Source organism: Uranotaenia lowii, chromosome 2 (genome assembly GCF_029784155.1).
Source record: "Uranotaenia lowii strain MFRU-FL chromosome 2, ASM2978415v1, whole genome shotgun sequence".
In the NCBI taxonomy this organism is placed as follows: Eukaryota; Metazoa; Arthropoda; class Insecta; order Diptera; family Culicidae; genus Uranotaenia; species Uranotaenia lowii.
In genome coordinates, this window is record NC_073692.1 from 61,884,569 (window position 1) to 61,909,553 (window position 24,985).

General features: G+C 34.2%; 1 protein-coding gene across 2 annotated transcripts; it reads left to right on the plus strand.

Moving 5' to 3' along the window:
• The first annotated feature begins 200 nt into the window (after positions 1-200).
• On the plus strand, positions 201-24,596 carry LOC129748936 (hornerin-like). 2 transcript variants are annotated; one of them, XM_055743745.1, is made up of 6 exons: positions 201-433; positions 22,129-22,177; positions 22,347-22,367; positions 22,462-22,587; positions 22,651-24,298; positions 24,363-24,596. In XM_055743745.1, the coding sequence occupies exons 1-6, from the start codon at positions 382-384 to the stop codon at positions 24,516-24,518; spliced, it is 2,052 nt and encodes a 683-aa protein (XP_055599720.1). In that variant the 5' UTR covers positions 201-381; the 3' UTR covers positions 24,519-24,596. The 2 variants fall into 2 exon arrangements, with proteins under 2 accessions (XP_055599720.1, XP_055599721.1); XM_055743746.1 differs by lacking the exon at positions 22,347-22,367.
• The last annotated feature ends 389 nt before the right edge of the window (positions 24,597-24,985 follow it).

A 24,985-nucleotide genomic window follows, 5' to 3' on the forward strand; every position in this document is an offset into this window, starting at 1 on the left:
GGCATCGTCATCGACCACACTTCACTTCCGCAAGGGTCATCGCGTTCCTGGAGCAGGGTCAGCCAGCTCATCTCAAGAACAAACGAAAACAGTGCTCCTGGCCAAGCTGATTATGTGGAAATCAGCACCGCGCACATGCGAAAGATTCTGCAATCTCGAAAACTGAGCTGAGGCTTTATAATGATTGTTCCACGAGCTGGCGGCAAACAGATCAGTTTCAGTTGGATCGCGTTTTAAAACGGATGCTGGAAGAATTTCCGTGAAAAATTTAAAAGTGGGGAAGTGAAAAACATTTGGATAGTGACAGAAAAATATTTGGACTGAGTGAATTAATCAAACAGTATTTTATTTGAAAAAAAAAACAGAACGTGGGTGTTCAAAATGATAACGTCAACACTTTTGGGTGTGCTACTTATAGGATCATGTTTCGCAGGTAATTCTTGGTTTATACTAAGGTTTACACGTAATCAGAAATGTGTCAAATTTAAACGGGTTAACCTACATTGCTCGCGTGCTTCAGATTCGTATGTAAATCACGTGAAGTATTTTGCATTACAATACAAAAAGGGATGCATTGCGTAATCAACTTAGAATGCGTTCTATGGGGTTCTGGGGGTTGACCAAGTGATGTAAGCTAGGTTATGAACTGTTTCAAAAACGGGCTTGAATGAATAAAATTGTACGTGTTTAGGTTGCCGGTTAGAAATGGTCAACAAAGTGCCGGTTAAGGTACGTGCTCAAACTTGCTCACATTGATAGCGGTAGAATATAAAAGTTTAGGGTGTTGACCAGAGTCAGTGTCAGTTGCAGCTCTTCTGGGTACAATGAGAACTACACTTATTTCGTTAGTTTGCTTCGGAATGCTGGGGTCCCTCATGGCGATTCCAGATTTTCTGGAAACACCTCGATCGAAAAGTTTCGGGGACCTTCAACAACAATGTGCCGATTACCTTTCGATCACCAATGAAACTCTCAGCCGATACGTCTCCAGTGGATATCCGGATGAGTTAAGTGTACGAAAACTTCTGAACTGCATCTTGGTTAGTGCCAATGCCTGGGATGAGGAATCCCAAACCATCAAGGACAACGTATTCCGTTTTTTCTTCAATCCTTCGGAATCTGACTGCCAGTACGACAAACACACCATTGATTGTTTGACTCTCAAAGTCCCACGAATCTGCCGTGATGATCGTCTAGCCCGAGTCTATCAATCATTCGTTTGCTATTACGACAACTACGGAGGAATCAGCGAGGAAGAACAATTCATCCCGTACGCACACAAGGAACTACAACAAGGTCTGGTCGATTCCATGTTGATCATTCCGCATCCCGAAGCCGCCATCATCGAATACTGTCAAGGAAGGGTGCTCGAAGTTCCGGAATACCCAGCCCTGGCCTATGCCTACACTCGTCGATTCGGAATGTACAACCATGATGACGGAATTGACCTCAAAAAGTTCCACATCCAATTCGGTCCCCGAGAGATTCTGAGCGAAGAAACCCGTCAGTGCACGGAAGCCGTTGCTGCTCAATACTGCACTGAACCTCAGCGGGTGTTCCAGACCATCCTCAAGTGCTTGGCACTGCCTGGATATGTCCCCGTGATCCCGCTAGTAAGCTCCAGTGCTGAATGGCTTGTGGGTCACACAGGACTGTGTGGTATTCAGGAACAACCGAGACCGGAAACGCAACCTTGCTACAATAACAAGTGTGGAGCTCACAAAAATTAATCGAGTGTTCGAAGTCTAGTTTAAATTCATTAGCCAAACTCACAATAAAGCAATTGTTTTTAAAAATGATTTGAAGTATCTTTAGGTATCGAAAATGTTATCAAAATTCACAGCTGAATCTACTTATTTTAAGCCAAGCGTAACTCTGGAGAAAGCAGAGATTTTAAAATTTTTTCAGGAAATATGAAAATACTTTATTTGCTGCATGTTACATTTCAAACTCAAGTAGAAACTACCATTCCTGTTTCCATCATAACAGTTACTAAAAGGTTTGTAAAAATTGTGCAGATTTTCTAGCACTTTTATTGAGGGAAGTCGAAAGTGAAAATCGGTGTTGTCTTTAAAGTCAGGGTTTCAAAACAACAGGATTTGAATATTTTCGTTTTTTTTTATTTGAGCCACGTATACACTTGTGGCAACAAAAACAGGGACTAATTTTCAAAGAGAGGGTTTGAAGAACCTTTCGGCAGAATGAAACTTTGATTTTAATTGGTATTCGATGAATTTATTTGAATACTTTGGATAAATTAAAAAAAAATCATCAATTTACTTTTGAAATCGAGAATTAGTGCTTTTTTTTTTAAAAAAAAAATCAATAATGAGAGAAAAGTAACGTTTGAGTAAAACACTTTTTGGTCGATCCACTCTTTATGTGTAGTTGGTGATTTCAATATGCCCGGCTTGAAATGGTACCCTAGCCAAGGTGTTTTTTTGTTCATGGATTCCATACGTTCTTTTATCTGGGCTCCCTCCAACGCCTTCCTAAATTCTTTGAGTGAAACGATCAACAGATTCGAAAAATAGAAAAACGGCCGTTTGCTCGAGCCCTTTTTCTTCACTCACGCAGGAATAAGGATTTGATTGTAAACAGTCCCGGAATATGCGATTTTGACTGAGCTCATTTCTCCTGAGCAACTGAATTTATGGCTGTTAGAAATGTCTCTTACTCTAGTTTTTTGTAGATGGCATTAGATTCTTTTGATTTTTAAAAGCAACTGCCTGGCTAAAGAATTCTGCCACTATGGTTCGGGACTGGATACTTGCTTTCTTTTTGAAACGTTAGTAAAACTAACGTGTTTAAGGGAAAATAAAAAAGTGTGAAATTTGTCACAAAAAATGCGAAATTGTAAAAAGTGTCGGTGTACCAATGACTGCTCACTTCTTATTTCTGGTTTATACAGTAACTAAGGTGTCCAAACAGTTTAAATTGTTATTAACATGGCTATCAGGCTTATTGCGAACATTCTACAGTAAAGATTTTCAATAATCACACATAAAACACCGATATGTTACGATTGTTTGTGAAACTAGTCTGGTGTAGAATTAGTATCCCAAGCAACCAAAAGTCCCATAAAACAGGTACAAAACGCTTACTCAGCCCCATTATTTATATGAAAAACGTTCTTTGCAGCTCAAAATTTAAGTTCTTATTGATACTTTCAAGTTCCAAAACAAGTCTTCATGATCTTCTATTCAGCTTCCAGTGGCCTCTTAATTCAGCTTCCAAAAAATCGCAGAATGAGCAAAAAATCTCTCTCTATCTCAACTGAACCCTTGGCTTCGGTTCATATCACCACTGACCACACTGACATGACACTTAGAACAAAAATTCAATCATTTTCTGTCTAATTTTTTGTTGTCAGATTTTGCAGGTCCGCAATACCGGCGGCAGGTGGCGAACCTGAAAAATTTGACAAAAAATGCCCAGTAGGAAAAATGGTCCTGTTTAGCCCGATTTTATCGAAGAAATTGCGTGTTTTATTTTAAAGTTGGATGGCATTTCCTAACTGGGATAGCATTTCTTCAAATCGATCGATGCGCACTCTGGAATCGACATTGCGTACTGTTGGAAAAATTATCCAGAAAACGAAATCGAGTGTCCAGTCAGTATGGTCAGTGATATCACCTTCTCTTGATAATTTACTGTGTTCTGTACCGGTCTGTACATCATGGCGGCTGCCACGCGCCGGGTTCCAAACTTACCAAATTGCTCAATGGCATTTTCCCTTCATTTCGTACATATATCGCATCAGAATGGTCACTCAATTACTAAATTACATATTGAAAAAAAAATTGCCCGGAATGGGGATCGAACCCCGACCTTCGTGGTGAGTATCGAACACGCTACCACAAGGCCACGCCTAGATGTTGTTCTGACTGAAACTAAAACTCGGAGTGATGATTTAATTTTGGAAGCACATCAATGCACGTTTTGTGACTTGCTAAATCCCGTTTTGAGCACTTTTGTGCCCTTCATGTGACTTACAAAATCCCGTTTTGAGCACTTTTGTGCCCTTTATGTGACTTAAGTCCCGTATAACGCACGTATAGATCACTTTTGCAACTTTCAAGTCCGTTATGAGTACATATCGTTCACTCATGGGAATTGGGCAAAACAAATCGCATACAACGTACATATTCATCACTTTTGCAACTTTCAAGTTCATTAATGAGTAAATAAAGTTCACAAAAAGGAATTGGGCAGTTGATTCGCTTTGTCAGCCAATATGTAACTTTCAATGCCTTCATTCAAGTAAATTATTATTTTTATTTATTTACATAGTATTCCGTCTCACGACATAACTTGACGAACATAATTCCTAAAATTCACTCGGTCCATGGCAACCGTTCTCCAATTTCTCGGGCACCCCACGTTCGCCAGATCACGCTCCACTTGGTCTAACCACCTCGCTCGTTGCGCCCCCGCTCGTCTTGTGCCTACCGGATTCGTAGCGAACACCTGTTTTGCAGGACAGTCGTCCGGCATTCTCGCAACATGTCCCGCCCAGCGTATCCGGCCAGCTTTCACCACCTTCTGGATACTGGGTTCGCCGTAGAGTCGCGCGAGCTCGTGGTTCATCCTTCGCCTCCACACTCCGTTCTCCTGTACGCCGCCAAAGATGGTTCTTAACACTCGTCGCTCGAATACCCCGAGTGTACGCAGGTCCTCCTCGAGCAATATCCATGTCTCGTGCCCGTAGAGAACAACCGGTCTAATAAGCGTCATATACAGGTTACACTTCGTGCGAGGGCAAAGTCTTCTTGACCGCAGTTGCTTGTGGAGTCCATAGTAGGCACGACTTCCGCTGATAATTCGCCTCCGGATCTCACGGCTGGTGTCATTGTCTGCCGTCACCAGTGAGCCGAGATAGACAAAGTCTTCGACTATCTCCAGCTCGTCGCCGTCGATCGTGACCTTGTTATTACTGGACAAGCGGGTTCGGTCGGTCTCGGATCCGCAGGCCAGCATGTACTTCGTCTTGGACGTATTAATCATCATTCCAATCCTTCCTGCTTCGCGTTTCAGTTTGCGGTAGATCTCCTCCACCGCCGCAGATGATCTGCCGACTATATCAATGTCATCGGCAAAGCAGATAAGTTGACTGGATCTGTTGAAAATCGTGCCCCGCATTTCGCCCACCGCTCGTCGAATAGCACCTTCTAGCGCCACGTTGAACATCATGCAGGATAGACCATCACCTTGTCGAAGCCCCCTGCGCGATTCGAATGAACTCGACAATTCACCCGAAATCCGCACACAGCACTGCGTTCCATCCATCGTCGCCTTGATCAGTCTGATTAGCTTCCCGGAAAAGCCGTTCTCGTCCATGATTTTCCATAGCTCGTTACGGTCGATCGTGTCGTATGCGGCTTTGAAGTCGATGAATAGATGATGCGTAGGGACTTGGTGTTCACGGCATTTTTGGAGGATTTGCCGTAATGTGAATATCTGGTCCGTCGTAGACCGTCCCTCCATGAAGCCGGCCTGATGACTTCCCACGAATCTGTTTGCTTGTGGCGTGAGGCGGCGGAGTAGGATTCGGGACAACACTTTGTAAGCGGCATTGAGGACAGTGATCGCTCGGTAGTTCTCACAGTCCAATTTGTCGCCCTTCTTGTAGATGGGGCATATTACCCCTTCCTTCCACTCCTCCGGTAGCTGTTCTATGTCCCAGATCCGGATTATCAACCGGTGTAGGCAATCGGCCAACCTGTCCGGGCCCATTTTGATGAGTTCAGCTGCGATGCCATCCTTCCCAGCCGACTTGTTTCTATTCAGCTGGCGAATGGCTTCCTTAACTTCACTCATCGTTGGGAGTGGCTCCTCTTCGTCGTTGGCTACGCCGGCGATATACCTTCCCCCACCGTCTTGATCTCCTGCATGTGCGCCGTTCAGGTGTTCATCGAAGTGCTGCTTCCACCTTTTGATCACCTCACGATTGTCCGTCAGGATACCCCCGTCCTTATCCCGGCACATTTCGGCTTGCAGCACGAAGCCTTTGCGGGATGCGTTGAGTTTCTGATAGAACTTTCGTGTTTCTTGGGAACGATGCAGCTGCTCCAGCTCCTCGAGCTCCTCCTCCTCCAGGTGGCGCTTTTTCTCCTGGAAAATTCGAACTCGCTGCCTCTTCCACTGTCGGTGATTTTCCACATTTCGATGGGTTCGTCCATTACCCTCCTACACTCCTCGTCGAACCAGTCGTTCCGTCGAGTACGCTCCTCATAACCGATGACGTTCTCCACAGCACTGTTGATGGCTTTCTTGATGGTATCCCAACAGTTCTCGAGAGGGGCTTCGTCAAGCTCGCCCTCTGCCGGCAGCGCTGCTTCGACCGATTGCGCGTAGTCTGCCGCGACCTCAGGTTGCTTCAGTCGTGCGATATTTAACTGAGGCGGGCGTCGGTTTTGTGTGTTGTTCACTACGGAGAGTTTTGGGCGCATCTTCACCAGCACCAGATAGTGGTCTGACTCGATGTTGGTGCCGCGACAGGATCTGATGTCGATGATGTCTGAGAAGCGCCGACTGTCTATCAAAATACGATGATCTCTTGGTGTACTTGTGTAGAAAGCGGTACGGGAAAAAGGTACTACGTACGGCCATTTGTTTGATTGCTGCGGAATGAATCTTAGACTGATTTCGTTGGTCAGCTGGTGCACTTTGAACCTTCTAATTGTCTCCTCCTGGACGACCTGAGTGTCTGATCTCTGATCATTTTTTAGGCAGCGGTCCTATTCCCGTTCAAGCTACGCGTCGAATTGGTCTTTTTCGTCACATGTACTTCCTAGGTGAGGGCTGTACACGTTGATGATGCTGATGTTGAATAATCGGTCCTTGGTCCTCAACCGGCACATTCGTGGGTCGATCGACCACCACCCAGTTACACGCTTCTTCATCTTCCCCATGACTATTAAAGCTGATCCAAACTCGTGTGTGTTGCCACAGCTCTGATACAATTTTTTAGAACTTTAAATCGTGTTGCCCAATATTACGACTTCGGCGTACCTGTATAGGTTTAAGTAGTTCAGTGGAATGTTCTTAAATGTCATTTAAACATACCCTGGAATCCTAGGGTGCAAAAAATACGAATATTGCATATATTTACATAAATTAGAATCAAGTACCTTGTTTATTTTGTATGTTGTGGTACAGAAATTGGATAATATAGTATTTAATAGGTCAAATAAAGAAGAATGGTTTCTGTTAAACATTCTACAATCAGTTTTCTTTTTGTTGCTTGAGGTCAACGAAGCAAGTTCCACTGAAAAACTGCATCGGTTTAACAATTGACCTAGACCTAGTGGAAGATTCGCATCCGTCATTATCTGTTACAATGACCGCAAATGTCCGGGAAAAGATGCAATCCAATAAAAATGTTGAAAAAAAAATCAAATTTCTATTTAAAAAAAAAAAAACTTTTACATTCCTTTACACAGCGATTAGTTCATGGAATGATTCACATTTTTTTTGAAAATTGTGACAACCGCATAAGTATTCTCGAAACTGAGATGTACCTCAGCCGAAACATTTCTCGCGATCAGTGTGTTAATTACGTTGTGTCAGTGATTTCGATTGTTGTTTTTTTTCCTTCATTTTAATGACCTAAAATCAATGAACGGGATTGTTGTAAGTGTTGAATAAAATTGTTTTATAATGTGTCACACGAAATTCTTGAACAAGGATGAAATTGTTAACATACGAGTTTACTTTATTTTGAACACAAACCCCGGGATTGTTGATTGTTTTTGTATGAATATGTATAAATATTTTTACATAGTGAAATAACCGAACAGTATCTTATTTTAAAATTAATCATAACGTGGGTGTTCGAAATGATTAGATCAACACTTTTAAGTAGAATCATGTTTCGCAGGTAGTTCTACACAGTAAACGTTTAAACTGAGGTTTACGCGTAGTCGGAATTGTGTCAAATTTGAAACGGCTCAACCCACATTGTATGCGTGTTTTGGGATGCGTAGATCACGTAAACGTTTTGTATAGCAAAAAAAAATGAAATCCGTTGCACAATCAGCTAAGAATGCGTACACTGGAGTTCTGGAACTTGACCAAGTGATGTAAGTTAGGCTACGCACTGTTCTAAAAGCAGGCTTGTACTGGACAAAATATGCGTGTTTGAGTAGCCAGGTAGAAATGATTCATAAAATGTTGGTAGATGAACGTTTTTAAAGCTGCTCGTTTGGATAGCTTAAGAACATAAAAGTTTAGGGTGCGGACCGGAGTCGGTGTCGGTTACAGTTTTACTGGGTACAATGAGAGCTACACTTGTTTCGTTAGTTTGCTTCGGAATGCTGGGCTTCCTTTTGGCGATTCCAGACTTTTTGGAAAAACCTCGATCGAAAAACTTCGGAGACCTCCAACAGCAATGTGCCGATTACCTTTCGATCACCAATGAAACTCTCAGCCGATACGTCTCGAGTGGATATCCGGATGAGTTAAGTGTACGCAAACTCCTGAACTGCATCTTGGTCAGTGCCAATGCCTGGGATGAGGAATCTCAAACCATTAAAGACAGTGTATTCCGTTTTTTCTTCAATCCTTCGGAATCTGACTACCAGTATGACAAACATACTCTAGATTGTTTGACTCTCAAAGTCCCACGAATTTGCCGCGATGATCGTCTAGCTCGGGTTTACCAATCATTCGTTTGCTATCGTGATAACTACGGAGGAATCAGCGAAGAAGAGCAATATATCCCGTACGCATACAAGGAACTACAACAAGGTCTGGTCGATTCCATGTTGATCATTCCGCATCGCGAGGCTGCCATCATTGATTACTGTCAAGGAAAGGTGCTCAATGTACCGGAATATCCAGCCATGGCGTACGCCTATGCTCGTCGATTCGGAATGTATAACCACGTTGACGGCATTAACCTCAAGAAATTCTACATTCAGTTCGGTACCCGTGAGATTCTGAGTGAAGAAACACGCAATTGTACCGCAGCCATTGCTGCTCAATACTGCACTGAACCAGAGCGAGTCTTCCGGACCATTCTTATGTGCTTGGCCCTGCCTGGATATGTTCCCGTGATCCCGCTGATCAGCTCCAGCGCCGCTTGGCTGGTCGATCACACAGGACTGTGTGGTATTCCGGAGCAACCGAGGCCGGAAACGCAACCTTGCTACAATAACAAGTGTAGTGCTCACTTAAAACCGTAGATTGTTTGAAGATTTAGTTCAAGTCCATTATCTTAAATAACAATAAAGCAATATTTTAATATAGTCATTAGCACCCTTTCTTTTTTGTAAAAAATCAATAAAATATTTATCATCAAATCAAATAATTTATTCGTATTTTTTTTTTTTTTTTTTTTTATTTAAAAAAAAACCTTTATTCAGTATTCACTTAAAAGCTAGATACAAACATTTTAAATCTAATTAATGCTATCCTGGGTTAATACAGTTATTTCTAACAAATATTAAGATTATTATCAAAATGTTTCCTAAAAACATTAAAATTATTCCATCTTTGCTCTCTTATATGTTTTTTAAATACATAAAGACTGGGATTTTCAAAATGGACAACATTGTATACAATAGCTTCTGATACCAGCCACAAGGCTGCCTTATTTTTACAATTATCATTGGATATTTTTATATACAGAAGTTCCTCAGGTGACTTAACTTTCGTCTTAAGCCTTTGGATCACCATTTTTTCTATCCACTTCCAAACAATGCCTGATTTAGTACAATACTTGATTCTATGAAAATTCGTGTCTGGTTGATTACATATGTCACATAGATTGCTGTTTACAATATTCGTGTAGGTATACATTTTGACTCTATTTGCAATCACATCATTGAAAATCATATATAGCATAGATCTTGTATGTAACGTAAGAAAATTATGATTGATATTTTCCCAAATAAAATCCCACTCTAAAGTAGGATACTTTTCTAAGACATCGGGAACTGTATTAAGTTCTTTCAAAAAAGAGATGTAGATGTTTCTATTGGATAGTTCAATATCTTGATCCTCTAACTGTTTAGCTGCTTCTATCCATTTTTTGGCATTTAGAGTAAGACCTTTAACATCATTTAGTTTGATCAAAAAGTGTTCAACTTTTTCTCCACTTTGAATCAAAAGATTCTTCACAAACAGTGATTTGCATTGAGTTTCAGGGTCTAGCAGTTTAAGTCCACCTTTCTCATATTCTAAATATAGTTGATTTCTTTTGATTTTGAAAAATTGGGAACGCCATAGAAAATATCCTGCAGCTTTTTTAATTTCTGCTATGTGTGCATTCGATGGTGGAATGATTTGAGAAATGTACCATAATTTCGAGAGCATGTAGGTATTTAGCATTATTACTCTTCCTAGTAACGATAAGTGACGCGCAGCATGGATTGCACAGGTAGCTTTGAATCGGTTGATCAGCACTTGATAATTCTTATTCACCATTTCTTTCCAAGTTTTATTCACAATCAATCCAAGTATTTTTAGATCTTCTTTTTCCTTTACCTTTTGAGGTCCTAATTGGCAGTTGTTAAATCTTATGAACCCTGATTTTTTCAGATTAATTCGAATTCCAGCAGTTTTTGAAAAATCATCAAAGTATGACATTATTAAGTCAAACTCTTCATCGTTTCTGATTAGGAGCGTTAGGTCATCTGCGTAAGCAGAGATTTTAATAAACTTATTGTCAATATTTAGTCCCAACAGGCAGTTATACAACTGTCTTATCAGAGGTTCCAAATACAAAGAAAAAAGTTGCATGGATAAGGGACAACCTTGCCTGACAGATTTTTTTATCGGGAAAGAAGATGTAAGTGAACCATTGACTAACACTTGCGATGAAGCATTAGAATACAAGTTTTTCAGCAGCTGTATAAATCTTGGTGAAAATCTGAATTTTTGCATAACTTCCCATAGACAGATGTGATTAACAGAGTCGAAAGCTTTTTCTAAATCTAAAGTGAGAATAGCAAATTTAACTCTCTTAGATTGTTGAGCTTTTGTTATCAAAGTTCTTATTTGATCGAGATTTGAGATACATGATTTTTGCGGAACTCCAGCTGTTTGCCCTTCTCCAAGGAGCACATTCATACACTTTGCAAGACGGAAAGACATAATTTTGGCCAGAATTTTGTAATCAGTGTTCAAAAGACTTATAGGACGGTAATTATTGATATCTGATTTGTTTCCTGTTTTTGGCACTAGAGTGATAATACCCTTTGAAAAGTTATCTTGCACTGGTAATTCACCGTTTATCAAACCGTTAAACAGTCGTAACATGTCAATTTTCAAAAGATCAAAATAATGTTCGTAAAATTCATATGTAATTCCATCAGGACCTGGAGCTTTTTTCTTGGTTGCCTGTTGAATAATCGTGCGTAGCTCTTCTTCTTCTATTTGTTTTGTTAATTCATCATTCATAACGTCTGATAGGGATGTATTGATAAAATTAAGAGCCAAGTATTGTCGATTATCTGAAATACTGTTTTCCCTGAATAACTCCTGGTAGTGTTGGTAAACATACTGTTTAGGAGTTTGATTTAAAGTTGAAAAGCCCAATAACGGTGAGTTGTAACCTCTTTTGACAATTGCGGACACTTGATAAATGCTCATTTTTTCTGATTCCATCATTGTTGATGGCTGAAACCGGGTTTGATAAGAAGCTAACCGACGATGTTCAGCTTCTAAAATTTTTGTTTTAGCTATCTTCAATTCGTCATCTACGATTTCTCCATCGGCTTGTTTATCCATCAAATCGCTCAATTTTTGATACCATTTCTCTTTGTTCCTAGCATTTTGCTGATTGAATTCAAAGGATTTCGATTTGTAGAATTGACGCACTTTAGCTTTAAAATCATAGGCCCACCATTCTGCGAAACTATTCTGATATTTCCTCCGTTTTTTCAAATCATCATAAACTTTACTGAAATCGACCGAGTTTTGTTCAACTTTGAGCATTGCGTGGTTTATCTTCCAATAGCCTCTACCCATAACTGGCATAACTGCTGATCTTTGTATAGTGTAATTCATGATCACAGCGTGGTGATCCGAAAATGGTACCCCTACAACTTCATGTTTTCCAACTCGTTTAGCAAAATCACTATTCGTGTAGAACCGATCTAACCTAGAGCCTGAGTTACCTCTATGGAATGTATAACGTCTGGCAGACGACCCGAGATCTACGAGCTTGAGAGAGTTCACTACAATCTTTAATCCCTCACACAATGGTCCGTTTCCGCTTTTGAAGTCTCTCTCATCCAAGATACAATTAAAATCGCCACCCATTACAATTTGGGCGGAAGTTGCTCTCCCGATAAACGGAACAATTTTCTCTTTAAATAACTCCTCTCTTTCAGCTTTGTACTGAGAGCCAGAATGGCCATATACATTGATGATATTGATGTCTTCGTGTATAATTGATGTTATGCGACCAGAAGGATCCAACATAAGGTGTTCAAAATTTAAAGTTTTTCTGATTAAAATAGCTGTGCCAAGATTCGAATCACTTCTGTTAATAATAGCATGATGCGTTGGAATAAACGAAAAATTACAAAAGGCTACCTCCTGCAGAAGTATGATATCTAAATCATACTGATTTATGAAATCTCTGAGTAGATTCTTTTTCGAGCTGATTGTGATGGAGTTAATGTTGAGCGTACAAATTTTCCTTATGTAATTCATATTTCAAAGAAAGAGGAATCAAATTGGTAAATGAGCTGTCATCAACTTTGCTTGAAACAAAGTGGACACAATTCAGGAAGTCATCATAGAACATGGGTCTCATAAGAAACGGCAGCAGGAAAATTTTCAACAACTACTTACTACTTTTCCGTAGTCCTTTTTTCTCCATGGCGATGGAGCTATCAGCCATGAATTTAAGCACGTTCGTCGATGTTCGCTCGTTGCTCCTAGCAGCTTTCCGGCTTCGCGACTTCCTGGCGGTTTCCACCTCTGTAAATCCTTTTAACAGCTCCTCTTCGCTGTCCGTTGTAGATCTTCCATCAGAGACGTGTTTCCTCTTCGTTGTTTTGTCCGCATCATTCACCTCGGCGTCCATGGTACTATCCTCAGCAGCATCGATTCTCTCGGGGTTTTCCTCATCTTTCTCTTGGGTAGAGCAGCCTTGCTCTGGGGCACTCGCAGGTATCCCATTTCCTTCCTCCATAGGTTTTCCACTCAGTGACGAAACTCGGTTTCGTGGGGTGAGAGCAACCAAGTTCAGCTCTTCTTTCTCTCCAGCAGTAGCAGCGGTGGGTTTGCTCTTGAGAGCATCAGCATACGAGCTACCAGCACGTGGTACGCTAGTTTCCGGTTGGATGATAACTGTTGCTGACTTCCGCGGACAATCAGCTTTCAGGTGGCCATCTTGTTTGCACAAGAAGCATTTGTGTCGTAGGCCCTCATAATATACTCTTCCCCTGCGGTGTTGAAAGTATAAGGTGGCTGGAATTTCTTTTTTAATGACCATGTACACTCCTCGCACACCTGTATACATGTTCAATTCAAACTCAGCAGGGAATTTTTCGCGCACTGACCTTTTAATCACCCCATATTTTCCAAGGACGAGTGAAATTTCCAAATCGGACACTTCCGGCGGTAGATCGAACACCCTGACGTACCGCAGGCAACCTCCAGCAACCGACATCGTGATCTCTACAGCAGTCCCATTTGAGTATTGGAACTGCTGCACCTCAGCGTTCTGAAGTAAAGCGTCCTTCATTGCAGCCTCCGTCGCAAACTTGATGCACATGCATCTTTCATCTGTGATACGATATGTGCTCTCCATCGCAGTAACATCCGCGTTTAGCACCTTAACGAACCGCGCCATTTCAGCCAGTGATGGGGCAGCTGATTTTTCTGGGAAACTAAACACTAACGTGTTCTTCACAATTCCTTCCATTGTATTCCTTCACAATTCCAACCGCTAAACTATGCGGAAAAAAACCAATGGCCGCTACAACGGCAAAGTCTACACAATAGCCTCAGTGATAGTCGAAAGCGTCCTCTCACTACGAAGTCTGAGTGTCAACTGAATGTATTGATTAACCACTTTTCTCACTAAGCAGTTCTAAACTGAGCCTTTTAAAAAGTTCCCAAGTTGGTAGAAAATCGGACAGACACTGCTTAAACGTTTGAAACAAACGTTCCGGTTCGCTGCAAAATTGCCTTCGAACAGCCACCTGGCACCTTTCCGTTTCCTCCCGAAGCACTTCCGGTGTTCCGAACAGTGGGTAAAACATATCCAGCTGATTGCCTCGTTTGGGTTCGTAGAATCCAGTTCTCATAGCAAAAATCATCTTCAGTTCCGGAAAATCCTCGGCGTCCAAAATGGTTCTACTGCTTTGTGCAGTGGCGAAAATCTCCAACGATTGGCGGCTGGTATTTTGGATCCACATCGATTCCAGCAAGTTCCCGCGCCGCGTGTTTTCATTGAAGGGCACGAATCGCTTCTCCTGGCTTGCGATTCCGTAGTGTCGGTTGTAGCAATTGTAGTAATTGTACGATTTCTCGATTTTACTTTCCACTTTCGACGCTAAATTGAGACAATTGTTCAAGCAAGTCTCATCGAAGGAATGATTGTTGAATTTGTCGAAGTACCCTTCCATGACGTAGTTTTTGAAGGCGTTATTTTCGTCGTAAACGTTCAAATCGACCAAAACACAGTGGATTAGATTTTTACCAATCGGTTCCCAATTTCGAACGTCTCGCTCAGGTAGTTTGTAGTATTTGGAACATTCTTCGAGTGATGATGCAATAGATTTAAAATTAGGAGACCTCCAATGTTCTGCTATGGTTAATGGAACCAAAGCTATAAGTACAATGTAGGGGTAGAACATTTTGGAGATAACCCCTGTCTCTGTTAGTTCTTTCAAGAGTAAATAGTTAAGATTACTAGTTAGAAAGCAACAAATTTCACTGATGACAGTCCAACTGTGAATGTACATTATCTGATGGTAGTTTATGCTTTTAACTTTGTTTGTAACTCGACTCGAAAGTATTTTTTGCTTTGAGGTGTTACTTCATACATGTTAGGATGATTCACATAAATCAAAAAATAAAGAATTTGAAAACTTGATTGATTGATAAGTTTAAGAGGAGGACAACACCAAAATAGTCGTACCAACAAAAAATATTTGAGACACAAGAATGTTTGAAATCTTAAGATTTTCATACGAAATATTGAATAAATTTTTCAATTAAGAAAACTTTTAATCAAACAATAGCCAAAATAAAGCAATTTTTATCAAACAGATTTTTCAAAAAACTAATTTTTTTTGGATGATGTCAATTGCAACGAAAAAAAGTCTTAATAATCAAAGATGCGGAAAATATTGAACCAGACTGCTTCACAATAGCAAATTGTTTCTGTTGGTAAACAGTTCACCTTCGTTCTCAAAACAACCATTTTTGTGTAGTCTTAAAGCCTTGTTTATCAACACTCAAGTAACCAAAAACAAAACAAAAATAACACATGACTAAATATAGGGTTTGTAGTGTAGAATTTGGAAGTAAAGAGCACATAGACTTAGACAAATCAAAATGATGAAAACGACAAAAATGACAAAAAAAAACAAAAATGACCGAAATGACAAAAATGACAAAAATTACAAAAAAGACAAAAAAGACAAAAATGACAAAAATGACAAAAATGACAAAAATGACAAAAATGACAAAAATGACAAAAATGACAAAAATGACAAAAATGACAAAAATGACAAAAATGACAAAAATGACAAAAATGACAAAAATGACAAAAATGACAAAAATGACAAAAATGACAAAAATGACAAAAATGACAAAAATGACAAAAATGACAAAAATGACAAAAATGACAAAAATGACAAAAATGACAAAAATGACAAAAATGACAAAAATGACAAAAATGACAAAAATGACAAAAATGACAAAAATGACAAAAATGACAAAAATGACAAAAATGACAAAAATGACAAAAATGACAAAAATGACAAAAATGACAAAAATGACAAAAATGACAAAAATGACAAAAATGACAAAAATGACAAAAATGACAAAAATGACAAAAATGACAAAAATGACAAAAATGACAAAAATGACAAAAATGACAAAAATGACAAAAATGACAAAAATGACAAAAATGACAAAAATGACAAAAATGACAAAAATGACAAAAATGACAAAAATGACAAAAATGACAAAAATGACAAAAATGACAAAAATGACAAAAATGACAAAAATGACAAAAATGACAAAAATGACAAAAATGACAAAAATGACAAAAATGACAAAAATGACAAAAATGACAAAAATGACAAAAATGACAAAAATGACAAAAATGACAAAAATGACAAAAATGACAAAAATGACAAAAATGACAAAAATGACAAAAATGACAAAAATGACAAAAATGACAAAAATGACAAAAATGACAAAAATGACAAAAATGACAAAAATGACAAAAATGACAAAAATGACAAAAATGACAAAAATGACAAAAATGACAAAACTGACAAAAATGACAAAACTGACAAAAATGACAAAAATGACAAAAATGACAAAAATGACAAAAATGACAAAAATGACAAAAATGACAAAAATGACAAAAATGACAAAAATGACAAAAATGACAAAAATGACAAAAATGACAAAAATGACAAAAATGACAAAAATGACAAAAATGACAAAAATGACAAAAATGACAAAAATGACAAAAATGACAAAAATGACAAAAATGACAAAAATGACAAAAATGACAAAAATGACAAAAATGACAAAAATGACAAAAATGACAAAAATGACAAAAATGACAGAAAAGACAAAAATGACAAAAATGACAAAAATGACAAAAATGACAAAAATGACAAAAATGACAAAATTTACAAAATTTACAAAATTTACAAAATTTACAAAATTTACAAAATTTACAAAATTTACAAAATTTACAAAATTTACAAAATTTACAAAATTTACAAAATTTACAAAATTTACAAAATTTACAAAATTTACAAAATTTACAAAATTTACAAAATTTACAAAATTTACAAAATTTACAAAATTTACAAAATTTACAAAATTTACAAAATTTACAAAATTTACAAAATTTACAAAATTTACAAAATTTACAAAATTTACAAAATTTACAAAATTTACAAAATTTACAAAATTTACAAAATTTACAAAATTTACAAAATTTACAAAATTTACAAAATTTACAAAATTTACAAAATTTACAAAATTTACAAAATTTACTAAATTTACAAAATTTACAAAATTTACAAAATTTACAAAATTTACAAAATTTACAAAATTTACAAAATTTACAAAATTGATAAAACTTACAAAATTTACAAAATTGACAAAAAAATTTACAAAATTTACAAAATTTACAAAATTTACAAAATTTACAAAATTTACAAAATTTACAAAATTTACAAAATTTACAAAATTTACAAAATTTACAAAATTTACAAAATTTACAAAATTTACAAAATTTACAAAATTTACAAAATTTACAAAATTTACAAAATTTACAAAATTTACAAAATTGATAAAACTTACAAAATTTACAAAATTTACAAAATTTACAAAATTTACAAAATTTACAAAATTTACAAAATTTACAAAATTTACAAAATTTACAAAATTTACAAAATTTACAAAATTTACAAAATTTACAAAATTTACAAAATTTACAAAATTTACAAAATTTACAAAATTTACAAAATTTACAAAATTTACAAAATTTACAAAATTTACAAAATTTACAAAATTTACAAAATTTACAAAATTTACAAAATTTACAAAATTTACAAAATTTACAAAATTTACAAAATTTACAAAATTTACAAAATTTACAAAATTTACAAATTTTACAAAATTTTCTAAACTTACAAAATTTACAAAATTTACAAAATTTACAAAATTTACAAAATTTACAAAATTTACAAAATTTACAAAATTTACAAAATTTACAAAATTTACAAAATTTACAAAATTTACAAAATTTACAAAATTTACAAAATTTACAAAATTTACAAAATTTACAAAATTTACAAAATTTACAAAATTTACAAAATTTACAAAATTTACAAAATTTACAAAATTTACAAAATTTACAAAATTTACAAAATTTACAAAATTTACAAAATTTACAAAATTTACAAAATTTACAAAATTTACAAAATATACAAAATTTACAAAATTTACAAAATTTACAAAATTTACAAAATTTACAAAATTTACAAAATTTACAAAATTTACAAAATTTACAAAATTTACAAAATTTACAAAATTTACAAAATTTACAAAATTTACAAAATTTACAAAATTTACAAAATTTACAAAATTTACAAAATTTACAAAATTTACAAAATTTACAAAATTTACAAAATTTACAAAATTTACAAAATTTACAAAATTTACAAAATTTACAAAATTTACAAAATTTACAAAATTTACAAAATTTACAAAATTTACAAAATTTACAAAATTTACAAAATTTACAAAATTTACAAAATTTACAAAATTTACAAAATTTACAAAATTTACAAAATTTACAAAATTTACAAAATTTACAAAATTTACAAAATTTACAAAATTTACAAAATTTACAAAATTTACAAAATTTACAAAATTTTCAAAATTTACAAAATTTACTAAATTTACAAAATTTACAAAATTTACAAAATTTACAAAATTTACAAAATTTACAAAATTTACAAAATTTACAAAATTTACAAAATTTACAAAATTTACAAAATTTACAAAATTTACAAAATTTACAAAATTTACAAAATTTACAAAATTTACAAAATTTACAAAATTTACAAAATTTACAAAATTTACAAAATTTACAAAATTTACAAAATTTACAAAATTTACAAAATTTACAAAATTTACAAAATTTACAAAATTTACAAAATTTACAAAATTTACAAAATTTACAAAATTTACAAAATTTACAAAATTTACAAAATTTACAAAATTTACAAAATTTACAAAATTTACAAAATTTACAAAATTTACAAAATTTACAAAATTTACAAAATTTACAAAATTAACAAAATTTACAAAATTTACAAAATTTACAAAATTTACAAAATTTACAAAATTTACAAAATTTACAAAATTTACAAAATTTACAAAATTTACAAAATTTACAAAATTTACAAAATTTACAAAATTTACAAAATTTACAAAATTTACAAAATTTACAAAATTTACAAAATTTACAAAATTAACAAAATTAACAAAATTTACAAAATTTACAAAATTTACAAAATTTACAAAATTTACAAAATTTACAAAATTTACAAAATTTACAAAATTTACAAAATTTACAAAATTTACAAAATTTACAAAATTTACAAAATTTACAAAATTTACAAAATTTACAAAATTTACAAAATTTACAAAATTTACAAAATTTACAAAATTTACAAAATTTACAAAATTTAAAAAATTTACAAAATTTACAAAATTTACAAAATTTACAAAATTTACAAAATTTACAAAATTTACAAAATTTACAAAATTTACAAAATTTACAAAATTTATAGAATTTAGAAAATTTACAAAATTTACAAAATTTACAAAATTTACAAAATTTACAAAATTCACAAAATTTACAAAATTTACAAAATTTATAAAATATTCAAAATTTACAAAATTTACAAAATTTACAAAATTTACAAAATTTGCAAAATTTACAAAATTTACAAAATTTACAAAATTTACAAAATTTACAAAATTTACAAAATTTACAAAATTTACAAAATTTACAAAATTTACAAAATTTACAAAATTTACAAAATTTACAAAATTTACAAAATTTACAAAATTTACAAAATTTACAAAATTTACAAAATTTACAAAATTTACAAAATTTACAAAATTTACAAAATTTACAAAATTTACAAAATTTACAAAATTTACAAAATTTACAAAATTTACAAAATTTACAAAATTTACAAAATTTACAAAATTTACAAAATTTACAAAATTTACAAAATTTACAAAATTTACAAAATTTACAAAATTTACAAAATTTACAAAATTTACAAAATTTACAAAATTTACAAAATTTACAAAATTTACAAAATTTACAAAATTTACAAAATTTACAAAATTTACAAAATTTACAAAATTTACAAAATTTACAAAATTTACAAAATTTACAAAATTTACAAAATTTACAAAATTTACAAAATTTACAAAATTTACAAAATTTACAAAATTTACAAAATTTACAAAATTTACAAAATTTACAAAATTTACAAAATTTACAAAATTTACAAAATTTACAAAATTTACAAAATTTACAAAATTTACAAAATTTACAAAATTTACAAAATTTACAAAATTTAAAAAATTTACAAAATTTACAAAATTTACAAAATTTACAAAATTTACAAAATTTACAAAATTTACAAAATTTACAAAATTTACAAAATTTACAAAATTTACAAAATTTACAAAATTTACAAAATTTACAAAATTTACAAAATTTACAACATTTACAAAATTTACAAAATTTACAAAATTTACAAAATTTACAAAATTTACAAAATTTACAAAATTTACAAAATTTACAAAATTTACAAAATTTACAAAATTTACAAAAATTACAAAATTTACAAAATTTACAAAATTTACAAAATTTACAAAATTTACAAAATTTACAAAATTTACAAAATTTACAAAATTTACAAAATTTACAAAATTTACAAAATTTACAAAATTTACAAAATTTACAAAATTTACAAAATTTACAAAATTTACAAAATTTACAAAATTTACAAAATTTACAAAATTTACAAAATTTACAAAATTTACAAAATTTACAAAATTTACAAAATTTACAAAATTTACAAAATTTACAAAATTTACAAAATTTACAAAATTTACAAAATTTACAAAATTTACAAAATTTACAAAATTTACAAAATTTACAAAATTTACAATTTATAAAATTTACAAAATTTACAAAATTTACAAAATTTACAAAATTTACAAAATTTACAAAATTTACAAAATTTACAAAATTTACAAAATTTACAAAATTTACAAAATTTACAAAATTTACAAAATTTACAAAATTTACAAAATTTACAAAATTTACAAAATTTACAAAATTTACAAAATTTACAAAATTTACAAAATTTACAAAATTTACAAAATTTACAAAATTTACAAAATTTACAAAATTTACAAAATTTACAAAATTTACAAAATTTACAAAATTTACAAAATTTACAAAATTTACAAAATTTACAAAATTTACAAAATTTACAAAATTTACAAAATTTACAAAATTTACAAAATTTACAAAATTTACAAAATTTACAAAATTTACAAAATTTACAAAATTTACAAAATTTACAAAATTTACAAAATTTGTAAAATTTACAAAATTTACAAAATTTACAAAATTCACAAAATTTACAAAATTTAAAAAATTTTCAAAATTTACAAAATTTACAAAATTTACAAAATTCACAAAATTTACAAAATTTACAAAATTTAAAAAATTTACAAAATTTACAAAATTTACAAAATTTACAAAATTTACAAAATTTACAAAATTTACAAAATTTACAAAATTTACAAAATTTACAAAATTTACAAAATTTACAAAATTTACAAAATTTACAAAATTTACAAAATTTACAAAATTTACAAAATTTACAAAATTTACAAAATTTACAAAATTTACAAAATTTACAAAATTTACAAAATTTACAAAATTTACAAAATTTACAAAATTTACAAAATTTACAAAATTTACAAAATTTACAAAATTTACAAAATTTACAAAATTTACAAAATTTACAAAATTTACAAAATTTACAAAATTTACAAAATTTACAAAATTTACCAAATTTACAAAATTTACAAAATTTACAAAATTTACAAAATTTACAAAATTTACAAAATTTACAAAATTTACAAAATTTACAAAATTTACAAAATTTACAAAATTTACAAAATTTACAAACTTTACAAAATTTATAAAATTTTCGCAATTCACAAAATTCACAAAACTCTAAAAATTTACAAAATTTACATAATTTACAGAATTCACCAAATTTCCAAATTTACAAAAATAACATGCATTATTAAGTTTTATTGTCATTTAACAATTTTGATTGATTTTTTTTTCAGATGTAACCACGTGGAACAACGACCAAAACACCGGCTATCGATACAACCAGTAAGTGTTATATTTCATGCATCTGAGAGACTTTCTATAAATTCAACGTGGTAAATTTTTATTTTTTGATTTATTCTTTACCATGGCTTTCCATTCGACTTTGTCATACGCATGCTTTGTTCCTTTCAACCAACCAATTCATTTGGGCTTTGGATTCTGGCTCTTCCAGCTTAGATAATATAAAGGGACTGTAAGTACGGATTTTTGTTGGGCGATAAACATTCGAAACCCGTAAATTTTCTCATAAATAGACTTCGTATTGATTTTTTCCTCCTAAATTTTAGACACTATTCCCAACATGAGGCCTCCGTCCACGCAGCAAGAAAGGGTGCTGCCGAAAGATTGTCTCGCATCGGTGGATCAGCCCCTTTAACGGATCCCTGTGGAACACTTTGCTTCACTTCTACTGGGTGAGTGATTTTTGAAGAAAAAAAAAAGAGTAACGCCGAACTAAAACCTTTTAAAATTTTTAGATTGTCGGATGCCAACGATGCTGAAACTTTGGGACAAGGAATTGTTGGATTTACCAACACCGGTTCCGGCTCAAGCAGCAGCAGCAGTAACTCCAAGTATCAGGCAAGCTCCCGTCAGGAATCAGCCGTGCACGCAGTTCAGCCTATCGCAGGAGCTTCAAAATCGAGCTACGTTAGCTCATCTCATCGACAAAGCTCTTCCAGTGTGGCTTCCGGTGGACAACCGCTGAATTTGATTGTAGACTCTGAGGGCGTTAAAACTAGATCCAACTTTGGCACTGCTTCCGGTGCGACTGTTGTTCAGCCAGTTTACTCGGCTGCTTACCCAATTGGACAAGAATCGCAAAGCGGAAGCTACAGCAGCTCCGCCAACCGTAAACTAAGCACTGGAGCATATCACGTCCCAGTAGAAACAGGTAATGCATACAGTTCTAGATCTAGCTATGCTGCAGCCTCTGAAACAGCCTCAGTTCAGCAGCCGGTTATTCCTGTTCATTCCACTGCAAGTGATCATTCAGCTAAGTATGCAGCTGCAGGTCGACAAGACAGTTACCAGAGGTATGCTCCCTCGGGTACTTACGTAGTCTACAGTAAACCTGTTCAAGTTCCCATTTACACGAGTACCTTAGATACTTCGGCTCGTTTTTCTGACGCGGAAGGAAATGTCTATACTCCAGTCAAAGTCGTCTACCCTGCACGTACTTCATCTCATTCTAGCGCTGTCGAAGAACAACAGTACAGTTCCGTTGCTGGACATCAGCAGCCTGTTCAAGTTTTTTCGAACAAACAAGATCAAGCTGCCCAGTCGGCTTCCATCTATCGTGGGACTTATCGTCCTGTTTATCAACCCGCTTACGGTAGCCACGCTGCATCATCTGAGCGTACGGCAGAATCTCAAGTGCGATCTTCGGAAGTCAGCTCCGTGTCCAACCGAGTTGATGAACGCCAAGAAGATTATGCTCGTCGAGGCTCTGTCTACACTCCGATTCCTTTGAATCAAGGCTCTGGCACTGTTTCCAAATACTCCACTTTTGATCAGAGAAATACTCAAACAGCTGCTGGTGCCTACGCTCCAATTGCACCCATCGCCGGTAGCTCTTCTTCGGAGTCATCCTCTAAATACACCGCGCAACAGCAACATCAGCAGAGAGCTTCGTACACGCCGATAGCCGTTCAACCCGTTTCTAGTAGCTCCCAATACACTGCCCAAGAACAGAGTCGCCAACAAGCGTCTACTGCCAGCGGAGGATCTTACTACCCGATCAACCAAGGACGCTACTCATCGGCAGACTCACAGCATAGCGCCTACCGACACCAACAGGCCTCCAAAACGGGCAGCAGCTACCACCAGCAGCAATATCCGATAGTGAACGACGCCCTCGGAATGCGCTTCGGTGCCAGCGGAATGGAGTTCGGAGACAACAACGACCTCACCGGGCTGATGAGCGAATCCGAGCGGTTGGCTAAACTGCAGGCCAAGAACGCCTACAACGGAGCAGTTTCGGGGAGCTCGGCCATTGAAACGGAGAACCGTTTCGGAGCAGGAGCCGATGGAGATGGTGCCGGAGCAACAGGTGGATTCGGATCGGGAGCTTTCCAACGGACCAAGTCCTGGTCCAGCAGTTCCAAGTGGGCTTCCGGACAGAAGGTTCGTTAAATACTGTTCTCAACTGTGATAATTTTTGACAATAAAGATGTTTTTTTTCTTGTAGTTTGGTGAAGATGGCAACATCAAGTCGTACAGCTCGCTGTCGACGGCGGAAAGCGAACAGCATAATGTGAATGGAAAGAAAACTGGATACAAGGCCGCCACGACTACCCTGGAAGATGATGGCAAGGTTAGCACATACAGTTTGCATACGCCGTAAAGTGGTATACCAAAACAGTGTTAGGGACTATTTATAAGCTTGTTGACTGAAATATAATTTAAAATTGAAAGAGAATAATTCAGTTTTCATTTTGGAGATATTCCGTGGAAATCCATCAAGCATTATACAGACGAATTTGTCTGTTTGACACTCTTGAATTTGGAATGATATTCTACTGATTCTACGATATGCATTGAGGAAGAAAGAGGACTGTTGCATATACAATTTGGTTTTTGGACAGGAAGATCTACCGCAAAACTACCCAAATGGTAATAGAGTACACGGAACGCTTAACCTCTGAAAGGAGCAGTTGTTCAAGCCTTGTAATTTCTTTGTTTGAAATCGTTCATACCTTGAGGCTTTGAGGAGCCATATTCGTTTTGTATGTATGTTTACATACAATTGTTTACTTAGGTCTAGAGCATCATTTTTTGAAAAAAAAGCAGGAAATAGATAGGACAATATGA